The sequence below is a fragment of the Pelodiscus sinensis genome, chromosome 12, assembly GCF_049634645.1.
Source record: "Pelodiscus sinensis isolate JC-2024 chromosome 12, ASM4963464v1, whole genome shotgun sequence".
In the NCBI taxonomy this organism is placed as follows: Eukaryota; Metazoa; Chordata; order Testudines; family Trionychidae; genus Pelodiscus; species Pelodiscus sinensis.
In genome coordinates this window covers 45004839-45029174 of record NC_134722.1, presented here as the reverse complement: position 1 = coordinate 45029174, position 24336 = coordinate 45004839, and the positions used below count along the sequence as shown (strand labels likewise).

Below are 24336 nucleotides of genomic sequence, written 5' to 3'. Positions count from 1 at the left end.
GTCAAGACAGAAGCAGACTGAGAGGGACTCCAAGAAGATCTCACCAAACTGAGTGATTGAGCAACAAAATGGCAAACGAAATTTAATGTGGATAAGTGTAAAGTAATGCACATCAGGAAAAATAACGAGGCGTACAGATAGTTTGGAATAGGAAGCCTAGTCCGAACTATCTAGTTCGTGCCGCGTGTAGCCGCGGGCACGGAGTCCGCACTAGCGGACATTTAAAAATGGCGGCGCCCGGCAACATGCAAATGAAGCCCGGAAAATTCAAATCCCGGGCTTCATTTGCAAGTTCGTATGACTACATTAACCACCCTAGTTCGAACTAGGGTGGTAGTATAGACATACCCTTAAAGACTAACAAAACATGTAGATGGTATCATGAGTTTATCATGAGTTTTCATGGGCACAACCCACTTCTTCAGATGACAGGAGTGTTGAAAGTCCAGATCCAAGAATAAATAAGGAAAGGCGGGGAGGGAGGGAAAAAAGTGGAGGGAAGGAAGAAAAAAAAAAAGAGACCTCGAGTAGATAAGCTGCAGAGGGATACCCGAGTTAGTAAGTAACAGGAAAAGCTTAAAAAACAACAAATAGTCTAGTACAGTGTTTCCCAATTGGTGCTCTGCGGAACCCTGCGATTCCACGGATCAAAACAAGGGGTTCCGTGAGGAGCCCACCCCCTCTGAAAAAGGGAGAGAGAGACACGGCTAGCCAGCAGAAATGTGGGCGGCGAGTTGCGTGGGCTTGTGGTGCCCATGCTCCCGCAATATTTGGAGCTGGAGCGGGTCCCGACCCCCACTCCCTCCCCCCCACGCGTGCGCGTCTTCCCAGCCCGGCCCCAGAGCGTCTCTCCCCCGTCCCCAGATCCGTTCCTGCTGTGCGCAACCTTCCCTGAGCTCTCCCTCGCTGGCTGCTGCTGCCCTGCGCAGCACGCTCAAACCAGTGGGTGGAGAGACGCCAGGACTTGACAATGTCACAGCCCCGGATTTTAAACTTGCTGGGCGCTGTGTTGCCCCGCATGGCTGAGTTGCAGGTTCGGAGTCCGGAGACAGAGCACAGACTCCGGCCCCACAAAGTGGAAGGCAGAAGGTACGGGAGAGGGAGGGGGAAGGAAAGGGAAGTGAAGGGGCTTGTGCAGAGGGAAAGGAGAAGGACTGGGCGAGGAAGGTGCTTGTGCGGAGGGGAAGGGGAAGGCACCAAAGGGACAGGGGTGGAGGAGAGACAAATGGCAGGGGGCCAAGCGCAGACAATGAGGGAAAGTGCAGGAGGGGAGAGGTGTCAGTGGGAGGGGGACAGGGTGATGCTGGGAGGGGAGAGGGTAAGGGCATTGGGGGCTAGAGGGGTGAGGGGTGGTGCTGGGAGAAGGCTTGAAAGAAGGGGTGGAGCAAGTCATGTGAAAGGGCACAGGGGCATGAAGGGAATGGGGGCAGAGGGTGGTGAGGGGTGGGCATCAGGGAAAAATGGAGCAAAGGGGGCAGGGGAAGTGAGGGAAGGGGGAGGCACCAGGAGGGTGCAGGGGTAAGAGAAGGTGCAGGTTCCAGGGGATTCTGGGGGTGAAGCAGAAGGGCAGACACCTGCAATGGAGGGACCACCATCAGAGGAGCCAAGCAGGGCAGGTTTGTAGAGGGAGGTGTTAGGAGAGGGGATGAGGAGGGGTAGCTCACATGATCAGAGTGGGGCTACTGGAGGAGTGGGCACAGGGGGGAGTGAAGGGCTGGTGGAGGGAGGCAGATTGCAGGAGGGCTGAGGACAGTGAGAAGAGCAGGAGTCAGGACAGCAGAGGAGGGTGAGGAGCTGGGGGGCAGCAGGCACCAGGGGAGCTGACATGGCAGCAGAGGGAAAAGGTAGAGGTTTAAAAATATTTAACAACATCTTGGGTGGCACATCCAAACAATCCACATGAACTCAGTACTGGTGCACAACACAAAATTCATTTTGCTCATGTGAGGAAACTCTTGGGCTATGTCTACACTGGTTGTTTCTTGCACAAGAACACTTGCGCAAGACGTTCTTGCACAAGAACACATCCACTCTTCCATGTGCGAGCTGTGCTTTTGCACAAGAGCATCTATGGCAGTGTGGACACTCTCTTGCCCAAGAAAGTGCCGATGGCCATTTTAGCCATAGGGCTTTCTTGCTCAAGAAATTCATGTTGCCTGTCTACACTGGCCTCTTGTGGAAGAATAGTTGCTCAAAAGGGCTTATTCCTGAGTGGGAGCATCGTAGTTCTTGCGGAAGAAGCCCTGATTTCATACATGAGAACGTTAGTGTGCTTGCGCAAGAACACACGGCCAGTGTAGACAGGCAGCAAATTTTTGCGCAAGATCGTGCCAGTGTAGACACAGCCAAGTGGAGGGAGGAAGGCAGGGGGCATGAAATCAGCACCGGCTCAGCATGTCTACATAGTTTGGTGGAAGGTGCAGGGAAATTGAGCTCAGCTGGGTTCCAGAGTGGGGAGGTCTGGGGAGCTGGCTGGGCTGGGCTGTGGGGTGGGGTGGGGGTGTTTGTGTGTGTGTGTGGAGCTCAGAGGCTAGACTCAAGAGGAGGGAGGGACAGGGAATCTACTCTTGGCTTAGCAGTTTTGTGGGGCTTGGAGGAGGTGCAGGGAAACGGGTCTCAGCTGTGCTGTGCGGGAGGCATGCAGGGAACCAGTGCAGGGCTCAGCTGGGCTGAGGTGGATGGGGGAGGGCATACAGAACAGAAGGGCAGCTCAGCTGGGCTGTGAGGGGCTGCAATGAACTGGTGCTGCACTCCCTTGGATTGTGAAGGATGGTTTTGGGGGAAGTGCAGGGAACCAGCAGGGGTGGGCAGCTTAGTTCGGTTGCAGGGAATAGAGGTACAAAGCAGCCTAAGGGGACGGGGGGGGGGCGGGGGGGAGAAAACCAGGAGCCCTGAAATGACCTCCCCGCTCAAAAAATTCCTCATCTGGGACCAGTCAGGTCTAGAGGGTGCCAGATCAGGGAGGTCCAACTCCTATCCAAGTCCCCTCCTCGCACCCTCCCTCATAGCCAGACACCCTACATCCAGGCTGCTTCTGCACCCTACCTACCACCCAGACCTTGTCCCCTTCCGCCCCCCAGCTCCCTCCCAGATCCAGCACCCCATCCCTATCCCGCTCCTTGGCAGTCCTGCCATCCACCCTAGCACTGCCTGGCCCCAGCACCTTGCCTCACACCCCAGGACTCAGCACCACCCTGGCCCTGGCCCTAGCCCCAGCACCCTGCCATCCATGCTAGCACCCAGCAGCACCTTGTTCCTTGTCCCAGAACCCTGCCAGTCACCCTAGTGCCCAGCAGGACCATGTCCCTGACCCCAGCACCCTGCCACCTACCTGACCCAGCACCCTGCCACCTGAGCCAGCATCCTTCCACCCAGCAGCACCCTCTCTCCAGCCCCAGCACCCACTAGCACTCTGTCCCCTACCCCCACCAGCACATTTGGGACCACATTAGTAAGGGTTGGGGGTTTTGGGAGGAGCTTTTTTTTGGTTTTTTGAATCTCACTTGTGTGGCCCCAACTGACTTTTCTGTGGGTCAGTGACCTTTGACTCAAAACAGGTTCCTCACCCCTCTCATATATAAAGACAATGCTAAAGCTTTTGAGTTTGACATAATATTTTATTTAAAAATAAAGCCAGGCCAACAAGCCCCCAATTGGGACCAAACCCCCATTTCACTGCAGCATCATAACACTCCTGCACCACCTGACCCCAAATCTGAGCCTATCATACACTGGAACCCCCTGTCCTGAGCCTCTTACATCCCCACATCCTCAGTCTTCTGCCACAACACTCCTCCACCATCCACACATCACAGATCTGTGTCCTGAGCCCATCATACTCACAAACTCCTTGCCCTGAGTTCCTCACATATCCAGCCCAAACTCCTGCACCCTCACAGCCACAAGCCCTGGCTTGCTCAGCACCCCAACCTTCCACCTGAACCCAACACTCCCCAGCCTAGAGCCCCCTCCCTGAGTCAACAGCCCCTTCTCCTGCATCCAAATTCCCTCCCAGAGCTTGTACTTCTCACCCCTTCCAACACCCAAATCCCTCATTCCCACCCCACACCTCACTCTCACTAGGTTGAGACAGGTATAAGGACTGGGTATAGGAAGTGATGGAGAGGAGGGGAACAGAGCAGATGAGGCCTCAGAGAAGGGAGATGGGGATGGGAGTGGGTCTTGGGGAAGGAATGTGATTTTCATTAATTGGTGGACCCCCGCCCTCCCCCTTTTTTTTGCTTGACAAACCTCGGGGTTCCTTGAAATTCTGAATAGCTGAAAAGGGTTCCTCGGCCAAATAAAATTGGGAAACACTGGTGGTGTAGCACCTTAAAGACTAAATAATTCCAAGAGGCTGATAAGAACCATGAGTTTGCACTTGGAAAGGAAGATGACCAACACCAGATTCTACACAGACATCAAGAACCATTAGCACCTTCATTGTTTGGTTGGTTGGTTAAGTCATTAAGATGTAGAAGATAATGTGTGAGCCATCGATATCCCAGTTCATACCATTTGCATAAGAATTAAATTTGTGAATGAAGTTAAGTTCCAACCCTTCTCTATATATCTGGCTTGTGGAGTTGGTCTAAAACAAAATGACGACTTGGAGATCCATTAATGAGCGTCCAGGAAGATTAAAGTGTTCTCCAACAAGTTTTTGTGTGTTGCCTTTTTGGGTATCTGATTTGTATCCATTAATTCTCTCTCGTAGAGACTCTCCAGTTTGGCCAATATCCATTGCAGTGGGGCATTGCTGGCATAGATCACATTAATGGATGTGTAGTTAAATGAGCCTCTCCCCGATCTGGCAGATGACGTGGTTGGGTCTGGTGATAAAATCACTTGTGTAGATGTGTGGGCAGAGTTGGCTTTGGAGCTGATTGCAGAGGTCGGTTCCTAGATGATTACGGTGGAGGTGTGTTGCGTGGTTAATGTGTTTGAGGTTAGGGAATTGTCTGTAAGCGAGAATTGGCCTGAGAGCAAGGGGTCATTTTCCAGGATAGGTTGCAGATTGTTGATAATGCGTTGGAGGGTTTTACGTTGTGGAATTTTGTTTTCTCCTCTTTTGGGCCTGTCTTGAAGTAGTTCATGTTTGGGTACTTTTTTGGCTCTGTCAATCTGTTTTTTCACTTCTCCAGGTAAGTATTTCAGTTTTAAGAGTGGGCTCTATCTAGATCCTGTAGGTGTTTGTCTGTCTGTAAGTTTGGAGCAAACTGGTTTTATCTTACGGCTTGGCTGTATTGAGAAATGTGTCTGGGATGGAAGTTGGAGGTATGCAGGTAAGTGTAGCGGTCGGTAAGTTTCCGGTATAGGGTGGTGGAAATTTGTCCATCATTTAATTGTACTGTAGTGTCAAGGAAATGGACTTCTTGTGTGACTGATTCAGGCTGAGGTTGATGGTGGGGTGGAAGTTGTAGAAATCCTTATAAAATTCAAGGGTCTCTTTCCCGTGGGTCCATATGATGAAGATGTCATTGATGTAGCGTAAATAGAGTAATGGTGTTAGAGGGTGAGAGCTGAGGAAATTTTCAAGGTCAGCCATAATGATGTAGACATATTGTAGTGCCATGCAGGTGCCCAGGGCTGTGCCACTAACTTGAAGATACAAATTGTCTCAGAATCGAAACCCACAGTTATGGGTGAGGACAAAGTCACAGAGCTCTTTAATCAGGTGTGCAGTGCTGTCATTGGGGATGGTGCTCCTGATAGCCTGTGATCCGTCTTCATGTGGAATGTTGGTGTAAAGGGCTTCTATGTCCATGGTGGACAGGATGGTATTTTCAGATAGATTATTGATGTTTTGTAATTTCCTCAGGAAAACAGTGGTGTTGCTAGGAGTGCTGGTAGCGTAGGGTCGGAGGAGAGAGTCAATATAGCCAGATAATCCTGTTGTAAGTGTGCCAATGCTTGAGATGATGGGTCATCCGGGATTTTCAGGTTTGTGTATCTTGGGCAGCAGACAGAAAACTCCTCGTCAGGGATCGGGGGGGGGGGGGGGGGGGGGGGGGGAGGGTTAGTGTAAATTTGGTCCTGAGAAACATCAGGGAGCTTCATGGGCAGTTGTTTCAGGTTTTTTTGGTATTCTTTAGTGAGATCATAGGAGAATCTGGTATTGGTGAGTTGTCTGGTTGGCTCCTGTTCATAATCTGTTCTGTTCATGACTACAGTGCCCCCTTGATTATGATGTTAGAATTGTTTTTGAGGCTGTATATAGCATTGCGCTCTGCATAACTGAGGTTATGTGTTATTATTTGCTGACAATGTCAGTTCAAGCACTTTTGCGGAAGCAGTCAATGTAGAAATCAAGACTCATAACCAGGGCTTGACAAACGGCGGCAAAAACCGCTCGCCAGCCCCGTACTGAGCCTGCGCAAGAGCCGTATTGCACATGTGCGCACCGCGAACGAACAGGGCGCGCAGCTGAAATCTATTGTATAGTTTGTCGAGCCCTGCTCATTATGACTGTTAGTAGGGGTCCATATAGAAGCCTTCCTCTTGTGGGATCGGAGGGGGGGAGCAGCAAGGTCAGTGTGTTGGACATCAAGGTGTTGGAAATATTCGTGCAGGCAGCGAAAATAGGCTTCCAGATCTCCACAGAACTGAATCATATTCATAGGGTGGTGGGGCAAAAGGAGAGTCCACAAGACAGATTCCTCTGCTGGGCTTAGAGTGGTAGGATAGGTTGAAAGCTTTGCTAGGTGAGTTGAAAGTATCTGGAATGAGAGATCCTGAGGCATGTAGCAGTTTGGATAGTTTATAGTCCTTTTCCTTCTGAAGGGAGATTAAGTGATTCTTGTAGGTGGTTTGTTGAATTTTAGTAAACTCTGGAAAAGATGAAGTGTGTGTGGAAACTTGGTTTTTTTATAACAGTTTCTAATGTTGAGAGCTCCTCCTTGATTATCTACTGTTTGTTGTATAGAATGCTGATAAGGTGGTTCCTGAGTTTCTTTGCAAGAGTGTGGTATAATCTCTGGCTGTAGTCTGTGGGATACGTAGATTGCAGTGGGTTTTTCACCCTCAGTCCCTTAAGTATGATGTTCATCTGTTTGCACTTGGAAAGGAAGATGATGTCTGTTTGGATCTGTGCGAGTTTCTTTGTGTAGTTAATGGATTTCCACTCCATATGGCTGAATTCAGTGCCTTGCATGTTCAAAAGCTTCAGAACTGTAGCCAAATTAGACTGTCACAGGAAAAACTTAAACAAACAACAAATAGTCTAGTAGCACCTTAAAGACTAACAAAATACGTAGACGGTATCATGAGCTTTCGTGGGCACAGCCCACTTCTTCAGATTACAAGAGTGTTGGAAGTCCAGATCCAAGAATAAATAAGGGAATTGAAATAATGTACACATTTTTATTTGTTACATTCATTAGATCATATAATATTCCTCAACTGTCTCCATATTTAAAGCATAAATTTCCCCTGGAGAGATGAGGAGAGGAGAGACCAGAAAAGCTAAAATCAGAGGATGACTCAAGAAAGGGTCACAAAACGGAAGGAAAACTGTAATGTGATCAATTGTATTTTGGCAGCAACAGACTACTGGGATAAACAGATTAGATAGGCTCTATTCTTTGACATCAAGTCAAATGCTAAACAATAAATGAAAAATGAAGCTGCACTACCAACAACAAAAACCTGAACAATGAATGGAAGTTAGGTGCAAATGCAATCATGTGCTGACAAGTTTTTCAAATAATACGTGGGAATATAAAATTCAGCAGTTTTCTTGACAAAGATTTAAACCTCCATCAAGATTCCATTAAACACATCAAGATTCAATTCTGTTTCCTGCAACAAGTGATTTTCCTTTTGGATATATGCCAAGCTCATTCTGAAGCTTCAATCATATAGCAACTTACTATATATCAGTAATGTGTCTAGTCCAAACGACAAACTGGGTCTTTGAAACCTAAGGAAATCCATCACATGATGTAACTGACTTTTTACTATTTTACTATAATTAGCCAATTTCAAACCAAACGTAACTTTTGAAAATCGAGATCATGATTGTCATGCTCCCATGCTTTATGAAAATTAGCTCATGAAGATGCATCATTGTAACATATCAAAATTCATCATTGTAACATAACAATTTTAAAGTTATAATCTGCTGAATCTGTATATCCTATTTTTGTACATGCATCATTCTTGTATGTGAAGTTAGAAATATAAAGTGTGAATCTAGTTTTAATTCTGAATGCGCTAATGAGGGCCATTAGGGATACATTAGCAACATACTGGCTCAGTACTCAACCAACAGCCTGTGAATGGTCTTATTTGTCCTAAAAAGATGTGTGACTATGCCACCTGGCACTAGAATCCATCTTGAATCTTGTATTTTTCCATCCAGATGGGGAGACTGAACATAGGGTGTCTCTCTCCCTGCCCCAAACAGTCTATTTAAGGAATGGAAAACAAACAGTCTTATCTTCAAATGGCCTTTGAAACTGCCTCACCCACCCAAGAGGATATATATGAAGAAACCTGACAACAAAGAACTCTGAAAAAAACTGTAGACCCAGGCCAGAGAAACTGTTTAGGGTAAGATTTTGCATGCAACATGTTTCTTAGTGGATTAGAATTAGCTAATAGGTTTTGTTTATTTTAATGTAGTAACTTTGATCTGTCTGTTTTCACTTGCAATCACTGAAATCCTACTTTTTATACTTAAGAAAAAAAACTTTGTTTATTATCAACCCCAGTATAAATAACTGTTGCCTGGAGAGAGCGTAACACTATGCATCTTTCTCTCTTTCAGTGATAATGGGGCTCATCTTATGAGCTTTCTCTGTGTAAAACTTTTATACAGGATAAGACGGATTTATTTGGGGCTTTGGTCCTCTCTGGGATCTGTGTTGCCTTGCTGGTGGGTGGTAACCACAACTGTGTGACTTGTCTGGGGCAGACCAGTGGTCTGGCTCAGCAAGACAGAGTGGTGGGGAGCCGCACAGAGCAGGAAGGTGGGCATCAGTGGCTTGATCAGCACACCAGGAGACAATCTCCAGGGGATTTCTGTGATCCAATCAGTCACAATGAGCATGACAAAATTACTGAAATATTTGTCTATGTTCCACAAGAGGTTAAAACAGCTAATATTTGCCTGCATGTGCTACAAAGTACATGCATTAAAAATACCCAACAACTTACGTTCTGAACACAATCAATGCTGTACGTAGTAGAGAGAAAATCAATTTTGCAAATCAGGAAATACTGTAATATAAGCATCTTCTTTCAGTCAATGAAGATTAGAAGGGGGCTGAGGAACAGAGAAATACTGACTGAAGGAGATCAATACTAATTATATATTTATAACATCTAAACTAGTCTTTAAACACAACAAAATAAAATGTTTCAGACTATATCCTAAAACACTTTCACATCAATATAAAATCTTAACTATTTTATATTTAAAAACTTTTCTTAAAAGTTACATTACTCCCCAAACTGATATTTCATTACAGAAAATACAATATTGGTTCAGTTAAATTTTCAGAATAAGATGCCAAAAAGCTGCAGTTCTGTGCTACCTTTTAAACAAACAGCTATCATTGTTGTTCTAGGCAATAGTACAGATCAGGAATTCACACAATCCAAATCACAAATGAAAACTAATATCTCTTTGCCTGCTGATGATCTAGAGCTCTTTGGGGGACAGCATGTGGCCTCTTCCTGGGCAGCCTGAATACACCCCTGGAACCTTTATGGACGGGATCCAGAGCCAAGATCTTATTTTGCAGATGTAGAAAGATTTCCTTCAAAATTTCTGGGATTTTTTTTTCAGGGTGAGGGAAGAATTAGGAAAATGTCAAGTAGTGAGTTTCCCTAAATGGGGAACTTGGAACTATAAAGATAATTTATTTGGGAAATACAGCATAAGTAAAATGGAGAAAAATGTTGTGAGAATGAGCAGTTAGAGAAAAATGTTGTGGGGACATCAACAGAGGGGTATTTTGGAAACGAATTTATTACTGGCTGTGTGTATCCTAGATTTTAAAATGTGCATATATTCAATATAGGGCAGTGCACAGATCAACTGCTAGGCCAGACTATTTCAGGGAAGAGCAAATCTCTTTGCTTCTTTACTTGCAGTGTTTCTACGGAGAGAGAACTCCAATAACATGCAACATGAACACAAACAAGAAATTTAAACCACATAATTAATAATAATATACAGAGATATACCCTTCTCACAGAACTGGAAGAGACCTTGAGAAGTCATTGAGTCCAGTCCCTGCCCTCATGGCAGGACCAAATACCATCCCTGGCAGATTTGCCCCAGCTTCCCTAAATGGCCTCCTCAAGGACTGAGCGCACAACCCTGGGTTTAGCAGGCCAATGCTCAAACCACTGAGCTATCCCTCCCCACCTCAGCTCTGCATGAAGTGTAGTCAGAAAGCTATGGACAACTCAATCTCAAGAAAATGAAAAATTTAATATTTGAGCTTTCATCATAGAATGTGTACAACCCAAACTTTTAAAAAACTGTGTCCACTATAAACTGAAATTTCTACTGAAATAAACTGCATTACGTCCACACAAAGAAAAGCTACTCTGGAACTATACCCTAATTTTGTCAGGAGCTAGAGCCCTTCAACCCATCAACTCTCTGATGCAGAAGTAGACTCCACAGGGAGAGGGACAGCAGGAGCAGCGCTAAAACTTTGCAGCTGAGAGCCCCGTACCATCTCCAAGACACCAACAAAGATTACATTTAATTAATTGCTTCTTTGTCCAACCACAATTGTCTGCTCTCTAATATCTGAAATAATTATCATCCACAAATTTTGGCCCCTTCCTATTCACCTTGCTTCCAGCTCTTACCAGTCCTAGCCCTGATCCCTGGGTCATCCATATTAAAAACATACCATGACAGGAAAACACTGAACGATGTTACAGACAATATTTGAGATTATTTGTATGTATTCTCTAAAAACCTTTTATGTCATCCGTGTGTAAACAGATTTTTTTTAAAGTGTTGTTCTTTTAACTATTGCTATTTTCTACTATTTGATTATCCTATCAAGTTTCATTATGGTGCAGCCAGTGCAAACTCTGTAGTTTGTTTCTAGAAGTACCATTGTGCCTAACCTTATTGTCCTTAAAAATATACTATTTATAACAAAAAATAGTTGCAAATACCTTGTATAGGGATCGTTCACTGGCAATCATAGGGCTTGAAGAGACCTCAGGAGGTCATCAAGTCCAGCCTCCTGCCCAAAGCAGGACCAATCCCAACTAAATCAACCCAGCCAGGGCTTTGTCAAGCAGAGACTTAAAAACCTCTAGGGATGGAGATTCCACCACCTCCATAAGTAACCCATTCCAGTACTTCACCACCCTTCTAGTGAAATAGATTTTCCTAATATCCAACCTAGACCTCCCTCACTGTAACCTGAGACCACTGCTCCTTGTTCTGCCATCCATCACTACTGAGAACAACCTCCCTCCATCCTCTTTGGAACCTCCCTTCAGGAAGTTGAAGGCTGCTACCAAATCCCCCATCACTCCTCTTGTGCAGACTAAATAAGGCCAAATCCCTCAGCCTCTCCTCATAGGTCATGTGCTCCTCCAGCCCCCTAATCATTTTGGTTGCTCTCTGCTGGACCCTCTCCAATGAGTCCACATCCTTTTTATACCAGGGGGTTCAGAACGGGACACAATACTCCAGATGTGGCCTCACCAGAGCCAAATAAAGGGGAATAATTGTTTCTCTAGATCTGCTGGCAATGCTCCTCCTAATGCAACCTAATAGTTAATTCGCCTTCTTGGCTACAAGGGCAAATTGTTGACTCATATCCAGCTTCTCATCCACTGTAATCCCCAGGTCCTTTTTTGCAGAACTGCAACTTAGCCAGTCGGTCCTCAGCCTATAACAAAGTTTGGGATTCTTCCATCCTAAGTGAAGGATTCTACACTTGTCTTTGTTGAACCTCATCAGATTTCTTTTGGCCCAATCCTCTAATCTGTCTAAGTCACTCTAGACCCTATCCCTATCCTCCAGCATATCTACCTCTCCCCCTAGTTTAGTGTCATTTGCAAACTTGCTGAGGGTGCAATCCATCCCCTCATCCAGGGCACTAATAAAAATGTTGAACAAAAACGGCCACTTGAAACTAACCGCCAACCTGACATCGAGCCATTGATCACCCAAAAATCTAACCAGCTTTTTATCCACCTCACAGTCCATTTATCCAATCCATACTTTCTTAACTTGCTGGCAAAATATTGTGGGAAACTGTTCTCCATGAGTTTTCAAAGATAGTGGCCAAAGGTTCTTCAATGACATTTGCCAACTCCCTCAGTACTCTTAGATGCATTAAAATGTATCCTTCCTCAGTACCCTTGGATGCAATGATCTACCTGTCTGTTACATTTCAAAAATAACCTTCATAGAGACTTTAAGAATTAGGAGACCGCTAGCTAAGAAAGAAAGCAATATAAATAAAGAACAAAATTGGTGATCACTTTCATATGTTGCCAAGCTCTGGATGAATATTTCCAAATAACTGGCGCCTCTCTTTTGGGTAGGGATGGATGAAGTATTACAAGACTTGAATCTGGTCTCTATTAAAGCTATTTCAATTATTGTACTGCAGTCTGAAATAATTTTATACAGACGTTGTTACAATCCACAGGGGAACTAACTGATGAGATGTTAAAAGTTGAGTGGTTCCAAGATTTGCTGATTTTGCTGTGCTAAACAGAAAAGTTAAATATTAAAAATTTGGAAATCTTTAATCAAAAGAATAGGTTACTTTCAAAAGAGACCAATACTGCTATTGGTGGGGGCTCATTTTTATTCTAATTCAACAACTAGATTAAATGTGTTCAGTTTACAAGATGTCATTTCTAAGATGTGTCTTTTCCCAGCTCTGTAAAAACTCAAGGAATAAGAGGTTTTGTAGGCCAAATTATACTCTTGGGTACTCCTGTAAACTCAGACTTCACAAATGCTGTACAAACTTAACAGTAGAATCTCAGTTTTCATTAAAAACAGTAACTTCCTAGACCCTTATAGTTTCAGAGAAAAAATTGAAATTGTGGACCCTGAAGACTCCAGCATCTGAAGGCAAACAAAAAGTTTCCAATGTTTATTTTATTTTAAATCTCATTACTTCAGCCTGTATTATTTTTGAGGGGAAGGAGAGGGCTGATGGTTGATTTTTAAACATTTAGAGTTGGCAACATTGTGGCAGTGCTAGAAGTTCCTAGAAGTAAAGGAAGCAAAGGCACTCTTCCCCAATTAACCAAGTAAATTGCCTTGAGGCCTTTCTAACCAGCCTTTCTTTAAAAGACCAGCCCAGTACAGTTCTGCTTCCATACACTTTCCTCTCTGAGCTTTACTGATTTCACCAGTCTCCTAAGGTCTATTCCCTATCTTGACTTACTTTTTGAACAAGCCACTCTTCTTGAGCTCACCTCCCAGATTTTCCCTTTAAACTTAGCAATGAAACAGAGCTCTGCATGATTGTGAACTCAGGAGGAGATGGGATGGCATTAAGTGATACCAGGAAAGAAATCCACTGAAGCCAGAGAGGACTAGCCATGATGCCAATTACCTGGAACTGAATGGACAGTTACAGGTAAATGTACAATGTAAAAATCTTTTATGGTAAAGCAATTCAAATAAACTGTCTCCACATTGTTCCCTTCTTATTCCTTTCCTTGTCTGCATCAACTTTTTCTAAATCCCCTACATTTCCCTTATCCTCATCAGCAGTTCTCTCTCTGAGCCAGGTCAGTGCGGGGAGAAGGAGAGAGGAGTGTTATCAGGGTCTGAATCAGTTCATTGGTGTTGCTACCAATGGGACTGCTGGCAACAGGAATAGCCACCAGAGGTCTCCAGGCCTCCTCAGTGTCTGTGGAAAAGGCAGAAGGTGGCAGACCCACATTACAACTGCTAAAAAGCCCTCTTCAGAGCTTCCAGCATTTTTTTTTTTCTCATGAAATGTCAGCCTCTTTGTCAGTGTTTCTTAAACTTTTTGAGACCATGGAACACCAAACAACTGTTTTATGTGGAACAGTTATGACCATTTTCTTCAAAAGAGTCAGCCAAAAAAAGACAAAAACAAAGAAGAGATTGCGGCACACCTGGGAGTTGTTCATGGAACACTAGTGTTCCACGGCATATAGTTTAAGAAACACAGTTCTAGGTCATGAGTCTGCAATCAGAAATTGGGGCCACCTACAGAGAAAAGGGTAACAACTTATTTTACGCAAATAATGTGTCTTAAACTTTTAACAATCTAAATAGGAGATAAAAGCATGCTTTTATTTTTCTATTTAGAAAATAGTAAGACAGGCATTATTGTACATACAGACAAGTTATAGGAAACAATCTAGATTTTTGGTAAAGTACTAACCAGTTACTGACAGCAGCTGTGAAACCCTCACCTCCATTTCCTCCCGATGAGACCTATCTCTGTCCTCAAATTCACGAGTTCTTCTCCGTGCTTCTTCAAAGGCTTGCTGTGCCAATGCATCCTCCTGCTATCAAACCAGAAGATATACAAATGATTGTTTAAGGAAAATAAGGTTGACCAAAAGGAGAAGGGGAGAAAATCTGAACTCTAGAATTTATTACTAACAATGACACAGAAGCCAGAAAGGATAAAGTTTGACTTTAAGACTAAAGAATGAATGCACAGGTATAGCAATTAGACAAGATAACCATTCGCACGTAAATTGAGCAAATGGGATATGAAATCATGCAGACAAACCTGGAGCTATGCAATGTCACTTTTAAAAGTCTCTTTCCAGAGTAGAACTGCTTTATAAAGAATTGAAAATATTGTTTCAAGATGGAATTTAAGTTTCTTAAACCAAAAAGTTAAAGGAAGCTTACATTAGAAGCAATATTTTTCACACTTGATCATGAAAAAACAAATTAATAATTACATAGGAGATCATTAGGTTCTTTACATTCAAATATATGCTCTAAAGCAAACATAACTTAAAAGGATAAACTTAAAAAACAACAAATAGTCTGGCAGCACTTTAAAGACTATCAAAACATATAGATGATATCAGGAGCTTTTGTGGACACAGCCCACTTCTTTAAATGGCGTGGGCTGTGCCCACGAAAGCTCCTGATCCCATCTACATGCTTTGTTAGTCTTTAAAGTGCTACCAGACTATTTGTTGTTGTTTAAGTTTATCCTGTACAGACTAACTCGGCTACCCCCTGAAGCTTTATAACTTAAAAGGTTAACAAATTCTTCATCACTTCGCATTTATAGCAACACCTGACATAAAATAAATATTCACATCCCTTAGTTTATCATTTGAGGTACAAAACTGTATAAAAAAGTGTAAAGTGCTAGAAAACATTCACTCCCCAATTTCTTGTGTACTCAAATATCTACCCAATTGGTATCAGTGAACTTATTTTGAAAGCAAAATTAAAAAGCCCAACCAGATTTCAGTCCATCCTAAAACAAACAAATGATCAGAGGGGTAGCCGTGTTAGTCTGAATCTGCAAAAGCAGCGAGGAGTCCTGTGGCACCTTATAGACTAACTGAAGTGTAGGAGCATAAGCTTTCGTGGACAAAGACCCACTTCGTCAGATGCAACTGATGAAGTGGGTCTTTGCCCACGAAAGCTTTTGCTCCTACACTTCAGTTAGTCTATAAGGTGCCACAGGACTCCTCGCCCCTTTTTTTTAAAAAAATGATCGTTTTTACAAAAGCTATTTAATATTTCTATTAAAAATGATAACATTTTGAATTTAAGTTTATGTTGTGTAAGCCAATAGTGCCACAATAATAAACCTGCACATACACTTTACTCAAAGCTATATGTTTAGCATCAATTCTTCTAAACTGACTAATCAAAAATGAAAAGGGGATTTCCTGTTTTTTGCACTGATGCTTCTAAGGATCATCAAGAAATGAGTTGACCATACAGGTGAACAAAGAAACATTTTTTCCCCTACCATTAACTTTGTTAAGTCACATGTGTTATTTTAAGTGGGTCTCTCCTTAAAAAACAGAAATGTTAACTTTGATTTATAAAGGACAAAAATGTTCCACTCCCAAAAACTTAACTCAGTTATTATATGCCAAGGGATTAAGTGCATTAACTTAACATGTCTCTAGTCTAAGAGAATGTCAATTTGCTTTTCTTGCCTGAGGCATTATCCTACACCCTAAAGCTACTTTGTGAAATGATGCAAAAAAGGAGCGTCTCCTGTGGCCTAACACAGTTTAATACAAACATCTGTCAATTAAAGTATCTTCATAGATATATCTTTTTGGGAACTTACCTAAGGGCAATGATTACTGCTGCCATGAATAAAGATATTTTGCCAGTAACTTCTATTCTTAAATGACAAATTTGTCTCCTCGCGATTTTTATGTTGTTATAATATCAATTACGGTGGTAGGGATGTTAAAATTAGATTAACTAATCAAACAGTTGATGGGATTTGCAGTCTATAAGGCTGCTTCTTTTTGAAACGTACAAGAGCCCCATTAGTACATTTCAAAGACTGAGGTCCACTAACTCCCTTTGCTCCCTGTGTTGGGACTCTTGTATATTTCAAAAGCAGACAGGAGTGCATGGCCAGCAGGGAACTCCAGCGGGGCTCTTGTACATTTCAAAAGCAGAAGCCTCTCATGGAACATGGGGCCAACAGGGACTCCCGCTGGGATTCATGCTTTTGAAATGTACAATAGCTAGGGCTCTTCTATATTTCAAAAGCAGAATCGCAGCAGAAGCGGTGCAAGTGGAAACTGCTTCAGTCCCTGCTCATGCCATTTCTTCTTTGCCTCTACTTCCCCTGCCCCCTGCGGAGATGGTGCTTGGGGTAACCGGCTTTTAAGCCGGCTCCCCCCCATACACCAGCTCCCCCCACTTGCTGCCTCTCTCGGATAGAAGAAGCAGGGACAGGGGGAAGGGAGGGGAACGACTAGTCGCATCACTAGTCTAGTATCCGAAAAGCTTATCGGATAGTCAGAAGCTTATCAGATAGTAAACTAGTCTCTTACATCCCTAATGATGGGACAGTGGAAGAGAAAATAAAGTTCAAATTGAGGACAGAACCAAAAAAGGTGGCCTAGCTGATTAGTGAACTAAAACCTTTTATTTTTTTAATTTAGGCAATCCATCCACTTCTTTACCAATTTTAATGAAAATTGATTTTTAAATAATTAAAGCAGAATTTTAAGTCAAGCAAAACCAAGCGGAAACATACGTTTAAAAAAAATACAGCTATGCATATGTTTATTCATATATGCGTACCGATGAACAGAAATCTCCCCCCCCCCCCCCCCGCCCCGGAGAGTATCTTTAATAACAATCTGGTAACTGGAAATGTATATACAAGTCTTTTTAATCATGTCTGGAAAACACAACCATGCTAAGCAGTTATGCAATGGCAGTTCTGGAAGGCTCCATGGGAACAAAAATAATTAAACAATTATTCCATCTTCTCAGGCACGAACTTTGTTTCAGATTGGAACTCAAGGTCTCAAAACGGTGACAAGTGACCACAAAAGTTATCTTAAATCTTTTAAGCTGTGGAAGGATTTTGTTCAATAAACAAACTGGAACATGAATCAGTATAGCTACTCTAACTTATAGCTTCAAACAGAATATTAACAAACCAACAAACCCAGAATAAAACACAAATTAATATTTCAAAATAGCAAGAGACCCAATCTGCTGATATCCAGACTAGCCATGTATGCTGATGGCTGAAAGGCTGGCTCACCAATGCCTGGGGGGAAAAGTGTGAGGTTGTCATTTTACTAAAATTCTGCATTCAGGCTATTGCAGCCCATTATGAAGCAAATTTAAGGAACATTCATGGAGAGCTTTTAGAGTCAATAGATTTGGAGTGACAGCTTAAAAAAAGGTTACAGCTTCAGTCTGGAGAAATGTACAATAAAAATACATACTAAATTATCTAATCAGCACCTTGTTTTTACAAGAAAGAGAACGTACCTAGGTAACAAAATACAGACAAAGCATTAATGAGAAAAGTGTGCAAAATATTTCTGAGGTGTCTCAACATCTGGGGGAAGGGAAGACAATGACTTGCCAAGCCTCTGAGCAAGGTGATGAGGCATGGCTCCACACTACCAGAAGGGATAGGACCTCGGGTGGAAGGGGTGGGACTGGAGCAGCCAGCCCACAGCACCACCCAGAGCTGTGCTACCCCTGCTCTTTGGCACCCTGAGAGTCACCAAAAGCAGGCAGGTGGTGATTTAAAGGCCTGGGATTTCAGACACCGTTGCTTCCACAGTAGCAGTGTCAGCAACCAGGAGCCCCAGGCCCTTTTGAATCCCCAGGCTCCAGGGAAACTGCCCCCTTTATGCCCCGTGGGCAGGCTTGCTCAACATAAAAGTGTAGGAAAATTGCAGGAAATAGTAGAAGGCTGCCATGCATAAACACAGTTCTGTGTTAGCAGGCACTGTAGCAACTTGATACAACAAGACTGAAGTGAAATAATCTACCGTATTTTCCGGCGTATAGGGCGACTGGGTGTATAAGACGACCCCCTATCTTTTTAATTAAAAGATAGGGTTTCATCTTATACCCCAGCGCCCCTCCGCCTCCTTTGCTCCCGGTGTCCCTGGTCTGCTGGAGATGGTCCCCAGCAGACCAGAGGCACCGGGAGCAAAGCCGCCAGGAGCGCCTGGGCTGCCCCCCCCCCGCCGGAGCCCCTCCGCGGCTTTGAAAGCCTCGGGGGAAGCCGGCGGCGGAGCATCCCAGGCGCGCATGGGCTGCCCCCCCGCCGGAGCCCCTCCGCGGCTTTGAAAGCCTCGGGGGAAGCCGGCGGGGGGGCATCCCATGAGCGCCTGGGATGCCCCCCCGCCGGCTTCCCCCGAGGCTTTCAAAGCCGCGGAGGGGCTCCGGCGGGGGGGCAGCCCATGCGCGCCTGGGATGCCCCGCCGCCGGCTTCCCCCCGAGGCTTTCAAAGCCGCGGAGGGGCTCTGGCGGGGGGGCAGCCCATGCGCGCCTGGGATGCCCCCCCGCCGGCTTCCCCCGAGGCTTTCAAAGCCGCGGAGGGGCTCCGGCGGGGGGGCAGCCCATGCGCGCCTGGGATGCCCCGCCGCCGGCTTCCCCCCGAGGCTTTCAAAGCCGCGGAGGGGCTCCGGCGGGGGGGCAGCCCATGCGCGCCTGGGATGCCCCGCCGCCGGCTTCCCCCCAAGGCTTTCAAAGCCGCGGAGGGGCTCCGGCAGGGGGGCAGCCCATGCGCGCCTGGGATGCCCCCCCGCCGGCTTCCCCCGAGGCTTTCAAAGCCGCGGAGGGGCTCCGGCGGGGGGGCAGCCCATGCGCGCCTGGGATGCCCCCCCGCCGGCTTCCCCCGAGGCTTTCAAAGCCGCGGAGGGGCTCCGGCGGGGGGGCAGCCCATGCGCGCCTGGGATGCCCCCCCGCCGGCTTCCCCCGAGGCTTTCAAAGCCGCAGAGGGGCTCCGGCGGGGGGGCAGCCCATGCGCGCCTGGGATGCCCCCCCGCCGGCTTCCCCCGAGGCTTTCAAAGCCGCGGAGGGGCTCCGGCGGGGGGGCAGCCCATGCGCGCCTGGGATGCCCCGCCGCCGGCTTCCCCCCAAGGCTTTCAAAGCCGCGGAGGGGCTCCGGCGGGGGGGCAGCCCATGCGCGCCTGGGATGCCCCCCCGCCGGCTTCCCCCGAGGCTTTCAAAGCCGCGGAGGGGCTCCGGCGGGGGGGCAGCCCATGCGCGCCTGGGATGCCCCGCCGCCGGCTTCCCCCCAAGGCTTTCAAAGCCGCGGAGGGGCTCCGGCGGGGGGGCAGCCCATGCGCGCCTGGGATGCCCCCCCGCCGGCTTCCCCCGAGGCTTTCAAAGCCGCGGAGGGGCTCCGGCGGAGGCGCAGCCCATGCGCGCCTGGGATGCCCCCCCGCCGGCTTCCCCCGAGGCTTTCAAAGCCGCGGAGGGGCTCCGGCGGCGGGGCATCCGGCGTACAAGACGACCCCCGATTTTTGGGGGATGTTTTTTAACATCAGAGGTCGTCTTGTACGCCGGAATATACGGTAGATCTAAATAACAAATATCAGAACCAGAACAGGGGTCTGCAACCTTTTCAAACCAAAGAGCCAAATTACATCAACAAAGAGCCATATAAAAATGCCCATTTGTATGACTGAAAATAATACAACTCAATACTGATAACTGACAATGATTAACAATAGCACAAATGAAACATTGTACTCACAGACTTTATTTAATGGGACTTCTGCTGCCGCATCTTTTCACACAATTCATTGAAGTTTACATCATAACTGGTCAAATACAGCTTCATGCATGCATTCAGGTGATTGTCTGTCAGTCTTATGGCAGGGGATGGGAACGTGGGGATGCAGGAATTTGGATTGGGGTGTATGAGGTAAGTATGTTAAGGACTAGTCAACTAGTCGCTTCCCTCTCTTGCTGTCTCTATCAGACAGAGGCAGCAAGGACGAGGGGGGAGGGGGAAGAAGGGAGATACTTCAAACATTGAGCCCTGTGTGGTGCTGCCGCTTTGAAATGCTGTGGCAGCGTTTCAAAGGGCCAGCACCGCACCGCTGATCCTGGGTTCCACTGTTGGTCCTGGCTGCACAGGGAGTTCCGACTTCGAAATGTGCAAGAGCCCCTGCTGGGCCTCTTCTACATTTCAAAGGACGAAAGTGCAAGTGCCTCTTGACTAGTCGATGGAAATTCCATCAACTACTTGACTACAGGCAGTCCCCGGGTTACGTACAAGATAGGGACTGTAGGTTTGTTCTTAAGTTGAATTTGTATGTAAGTCGGAACTGGTACATATTGTAGGGGAAACTCTAGCCAAACATTTCTCCAGAGCTCAGTTTTATTCTCCCATACCTCACTTCCCTCAGTCCTTTATTCTCAAGCTGAGGTGTCTGCTGAGAAAAGCCGCTCCGCGTCTCCCTGGTCTGCTGGGGGGGCGCTAGCTTCGCGTCTCCCTGGTCTGCTGGGGGGAAGCAGCTGGTGCGGGGTTGCCTCACCCCGTTTGTAAGTAGGGATCCGATGTAAGTCGGATCCATGTAACCCGGGGACTGCCTGTAGTAAATTAATCAATACTTAACATCCTTAGTATAAGGGGCTCAGGGCAGGAGGCTCAGGTGTATAATGGACTCAGGGCTGCTGTGTGGCTGTGTGTGCAGAAGTGTTATCCATCTGCAGTCAGATGGGGGGGCTGGGCCCCAAATGGGAGCTTGTTGGCCAGGCTTCATTTTTAAATAAAGTAAAATATTATGTCCAACACAAAAGGCTTGAACATTGTCTTTATTTGTAGCAGGGGAGAGGAAACTTTTTTGGATTAGGGACCAGTGTCCCAAAGAAAAATCAACTGGGGACCACACAAGTGAAAGGCAAAGAAACAACTCCTCCAGAAGCCTCCAACCCTCACTGATATGGCCCCCAACTGATATACCTCACTCCCCTGGTACTCCAGCCTAATGGAGGCAGCGAAGGGAGAAGGGCAGCGAGGACTGAGGTTCATAGAATCATAGAGCTGGCAGAGACCTCAGGAGGTCATCAACTCCAGACCCCTGCCCAAAGCAGGACTAATCCCAACTAAATCAACCCAGCCAGGGCTTTGTCAGGCTGAGACTTAAAAACCTCTAGGGATGGAAATTCCACTATCACCCTAAGAAACCCATTAAAGTACTTCACCACCCTCCTAGTGAACTAATTTTTTCTAATATCCAACCTAGACCTCCCCCACCGCAACTTGAGACCATTGCTCCTTGTTCTGCCATCCATCACTACTGAGAACAGCCTCTCTCCATCCTCTTTGGAATCTCCCTTCAGGAAATTGAAGGCTGCTATCAAATCCCCTTACTCTCCCAAATCCCTCAGTCTCTCCTCATGGGTCATGTGCTCCAGCCCCCTAATCATTTTGGTTGCCATCCACTGAACCCTCTCCAATGCATCCACGTCCTTTCTACAGAGGGGGGCCCAGAACTGGACACAATACTTCAGATGTGGCTTCACCAGAGCCCAATAAAGGGGAATAATTACTTCCCCTATGAATGGAGAAGATAGGGCGATCAACTAGTTATCTGAGGTGTTTGTACACTAATGCGAGAAGCCTGAGAAACAAACAGGAGGCCCTGCCCCAGTCCAAGAAATATGATTTAATTGGGATAACAGAGACTTGGTGGGGTAACTCGCATGACTGGAGCGCTGTCATGGAAGGGCTGTTCAGGAAGAACAGGCAGGGGAGAAAAGGAGGAAGAGTTGCATTGTATGTAAGAGAGCACTATGACTACTCTGAACTCTAGTATAAATAGGGAGAAAAACCTGATGAGAGTCTCTGGGTTAAGTTTAAAGGAGCAAACAACAGCAGTGATGTTGTGGTTGGTGTCTGCTACAGGCCACCGAGTCAGATGGATGAGGTAGATGAGGCTTTCTTTGGACAACTGAGAGAAGCTTCCGGATCACAGGCCCTGGTTCTCGTGGGGGATTTTAATCACCCTGACATCTGCTGGGAAACCAATACGGCAGTACACAAGTAATCCAGGACATTTTTGGAGAGTGTTGGGGATAACTTCTTGGTACAAGTGCTGAAGGATCTGACCAGGGGCCATGCGCAGCTTGACCTTCTGCTCACAAACAGGGAAGAACTAATAGGAGACGTAGAGGTGGGTGACAACCTGGGAAGCAGTGATCATGAGATGGTAGATTTCAGGATCCTGACCAAAGGAAGAGAAAAGAGTAGTAAAATACACACCTTGGTCTTCAAAAAGGCAGATTTTGACTCCCTCAGAGATCTGATGGGCAGAATCCCCTGGGATGCTATCATGAAGGGGAAAGGAGTCCAGGACAGCTGGCAGTATTTTAAAGAAGCCTTACTGAAGGCACAGAAAGAAACCATCCTGACGCGTAGCAAGAGGGGCAAACATGGTAGGAGACCGGATTGGCTTACAGGGGAAATCCTTTGTGAATTTAAGCACAAAAAGGAAGCTTACAAGAAGTGAAAAAACTAGGACAAAAGACCAGGGAGGGGTTTAAATGTATAGCTCGAGAATGCCGGGGGGTTATCAGGAAGGCGAAAGCGCAAATGGAATTGCAACTGGCTAAGGATGTGAAGGATAACAAGAAAAGTTTCTACAGGCATGTTAACAAGAAGAAGGTGATCAGAGAGGGGGTGCAGCCCCTTCTGGATGAAGGAGGTAACCTAGTGACAGATGATGTAGGAAAAGCTGAAGTACAGGCAGTCCCCAGGGTTACATGGATCCGACTTACATCAGATCCCTACTTACAAACGGGGTGAGGCAACCCCGCACTAGCTGCTTCCCCCCAGCAGACCAGGGAGACGCGAAGCTAGCGCCCCCCCCCCCCCAGCAGACCAGGGAGACGCGCAGCGGCTTTTCTCAGCAGACACCTCAGCTTGAGAATAAAGGACTGAGGGAAGTGAGGTGTGGGAGAATAAAACTGAGCTCTGGAGAAATGTTTGGCTAGAGTTTCCCCTACAATATGTACCAGTTCCGACTTACATACAAATTCAACTTAAGAACAAACCTACAGTCCCTATCTTGTACGTAACCCGGGGACTGCCTATACTTAACGCTTCTTTTCCTCTGTACTCACGGACAAGGTGGGCTCCCGAACTAATGCACTAAGCGACAGAAGATGGGATGAAAATGGACAGCACTTGGTGGGTAAATAACAGGTTAGGAACTATTTAGAAAACCTAAATGTACACAAATACATGGGTCCGGACTTAATGCATCGGATGGTACTGAGGGAGTTGGCAAATGTCATTGCAGGGCCTTTGGCCATTATCTTTGAAAACTCACGGAGATCGGGAGAGATCCTTGATTGGAAAAATGCAAATGTAGTGCCCATCTTCGAAAAAGGACGATTCTGGGAACTATAGGCTTACTTCTGTTCCTGGAAAAATCATGGAAGGGATCCTTAAGGAATCCATTTTGAGGCACTTGGAAGAGAGGAAAGTGATTAGGAATAGTCAGCATGGATTCCCAAAAGGAAAGTTGTGCCTGACCAATCTGATCAGCTTCTATGATGAGGCTCTGTGGATGTGGGAAAGTCAGTGGATGTGATATACCCTGACTTTAGCAAGGCTTTTAATATGGTCTCCCACAATATTCTTGCCAGCAAGTTAAGGGAATGTGGATTGGGTAAATGGACAGTAATATGGATAGAAAGATGGATAGAAGGCCGGGCCCAGCGGATAGTGATCAATGGTTCGATGTCAGGATGGCGGTCGGTTTCTAGTGGAGTGCCCCAAGGTTCGGTTCTAGGACCGGTTTTGTTCAATATCTTTATTAATGACGTTGATGAGGGGATGGATTGCACCCTCAGCAAGTTTGCAGATGACACTAAGCTAGGGGGAGAAG

At 46.1% G+C, this 24336-nt stretch overlaps 1 protein-coding gene across 13 annotated transcripts in view; it reads right to left on the bottom strand.

The window, feature by feature from the left end:
* The window catches only part of CBFB (core-binding factor subunit beta), a 121741-nt gene that overhangs the window by 38708 nt on the left and 58697 nt on the right, over positions 1-24336 (bottom strand). For 7 of the 13 annotated variants that reach the window (XM_075940407.1, XM_075940406.1, XM_075940408.1 and 4 more), the window contains one exon: positions 14407-14502. In XM_075940407.1, the coding sequence (XP_075796522.1) occupies positions 14407-14502 (96 nt within the window). Of the gene's footprint in view, positions 1-9159; positions 9269-9289; positions 13578-14375; positions 14503-24336 lie in introns of those variants that run through there. The other 6 variants (XM_075940410.1, XM_075940413.1, XM_075940417.1 and 3 more) reach the window with 5 other exon arrangements.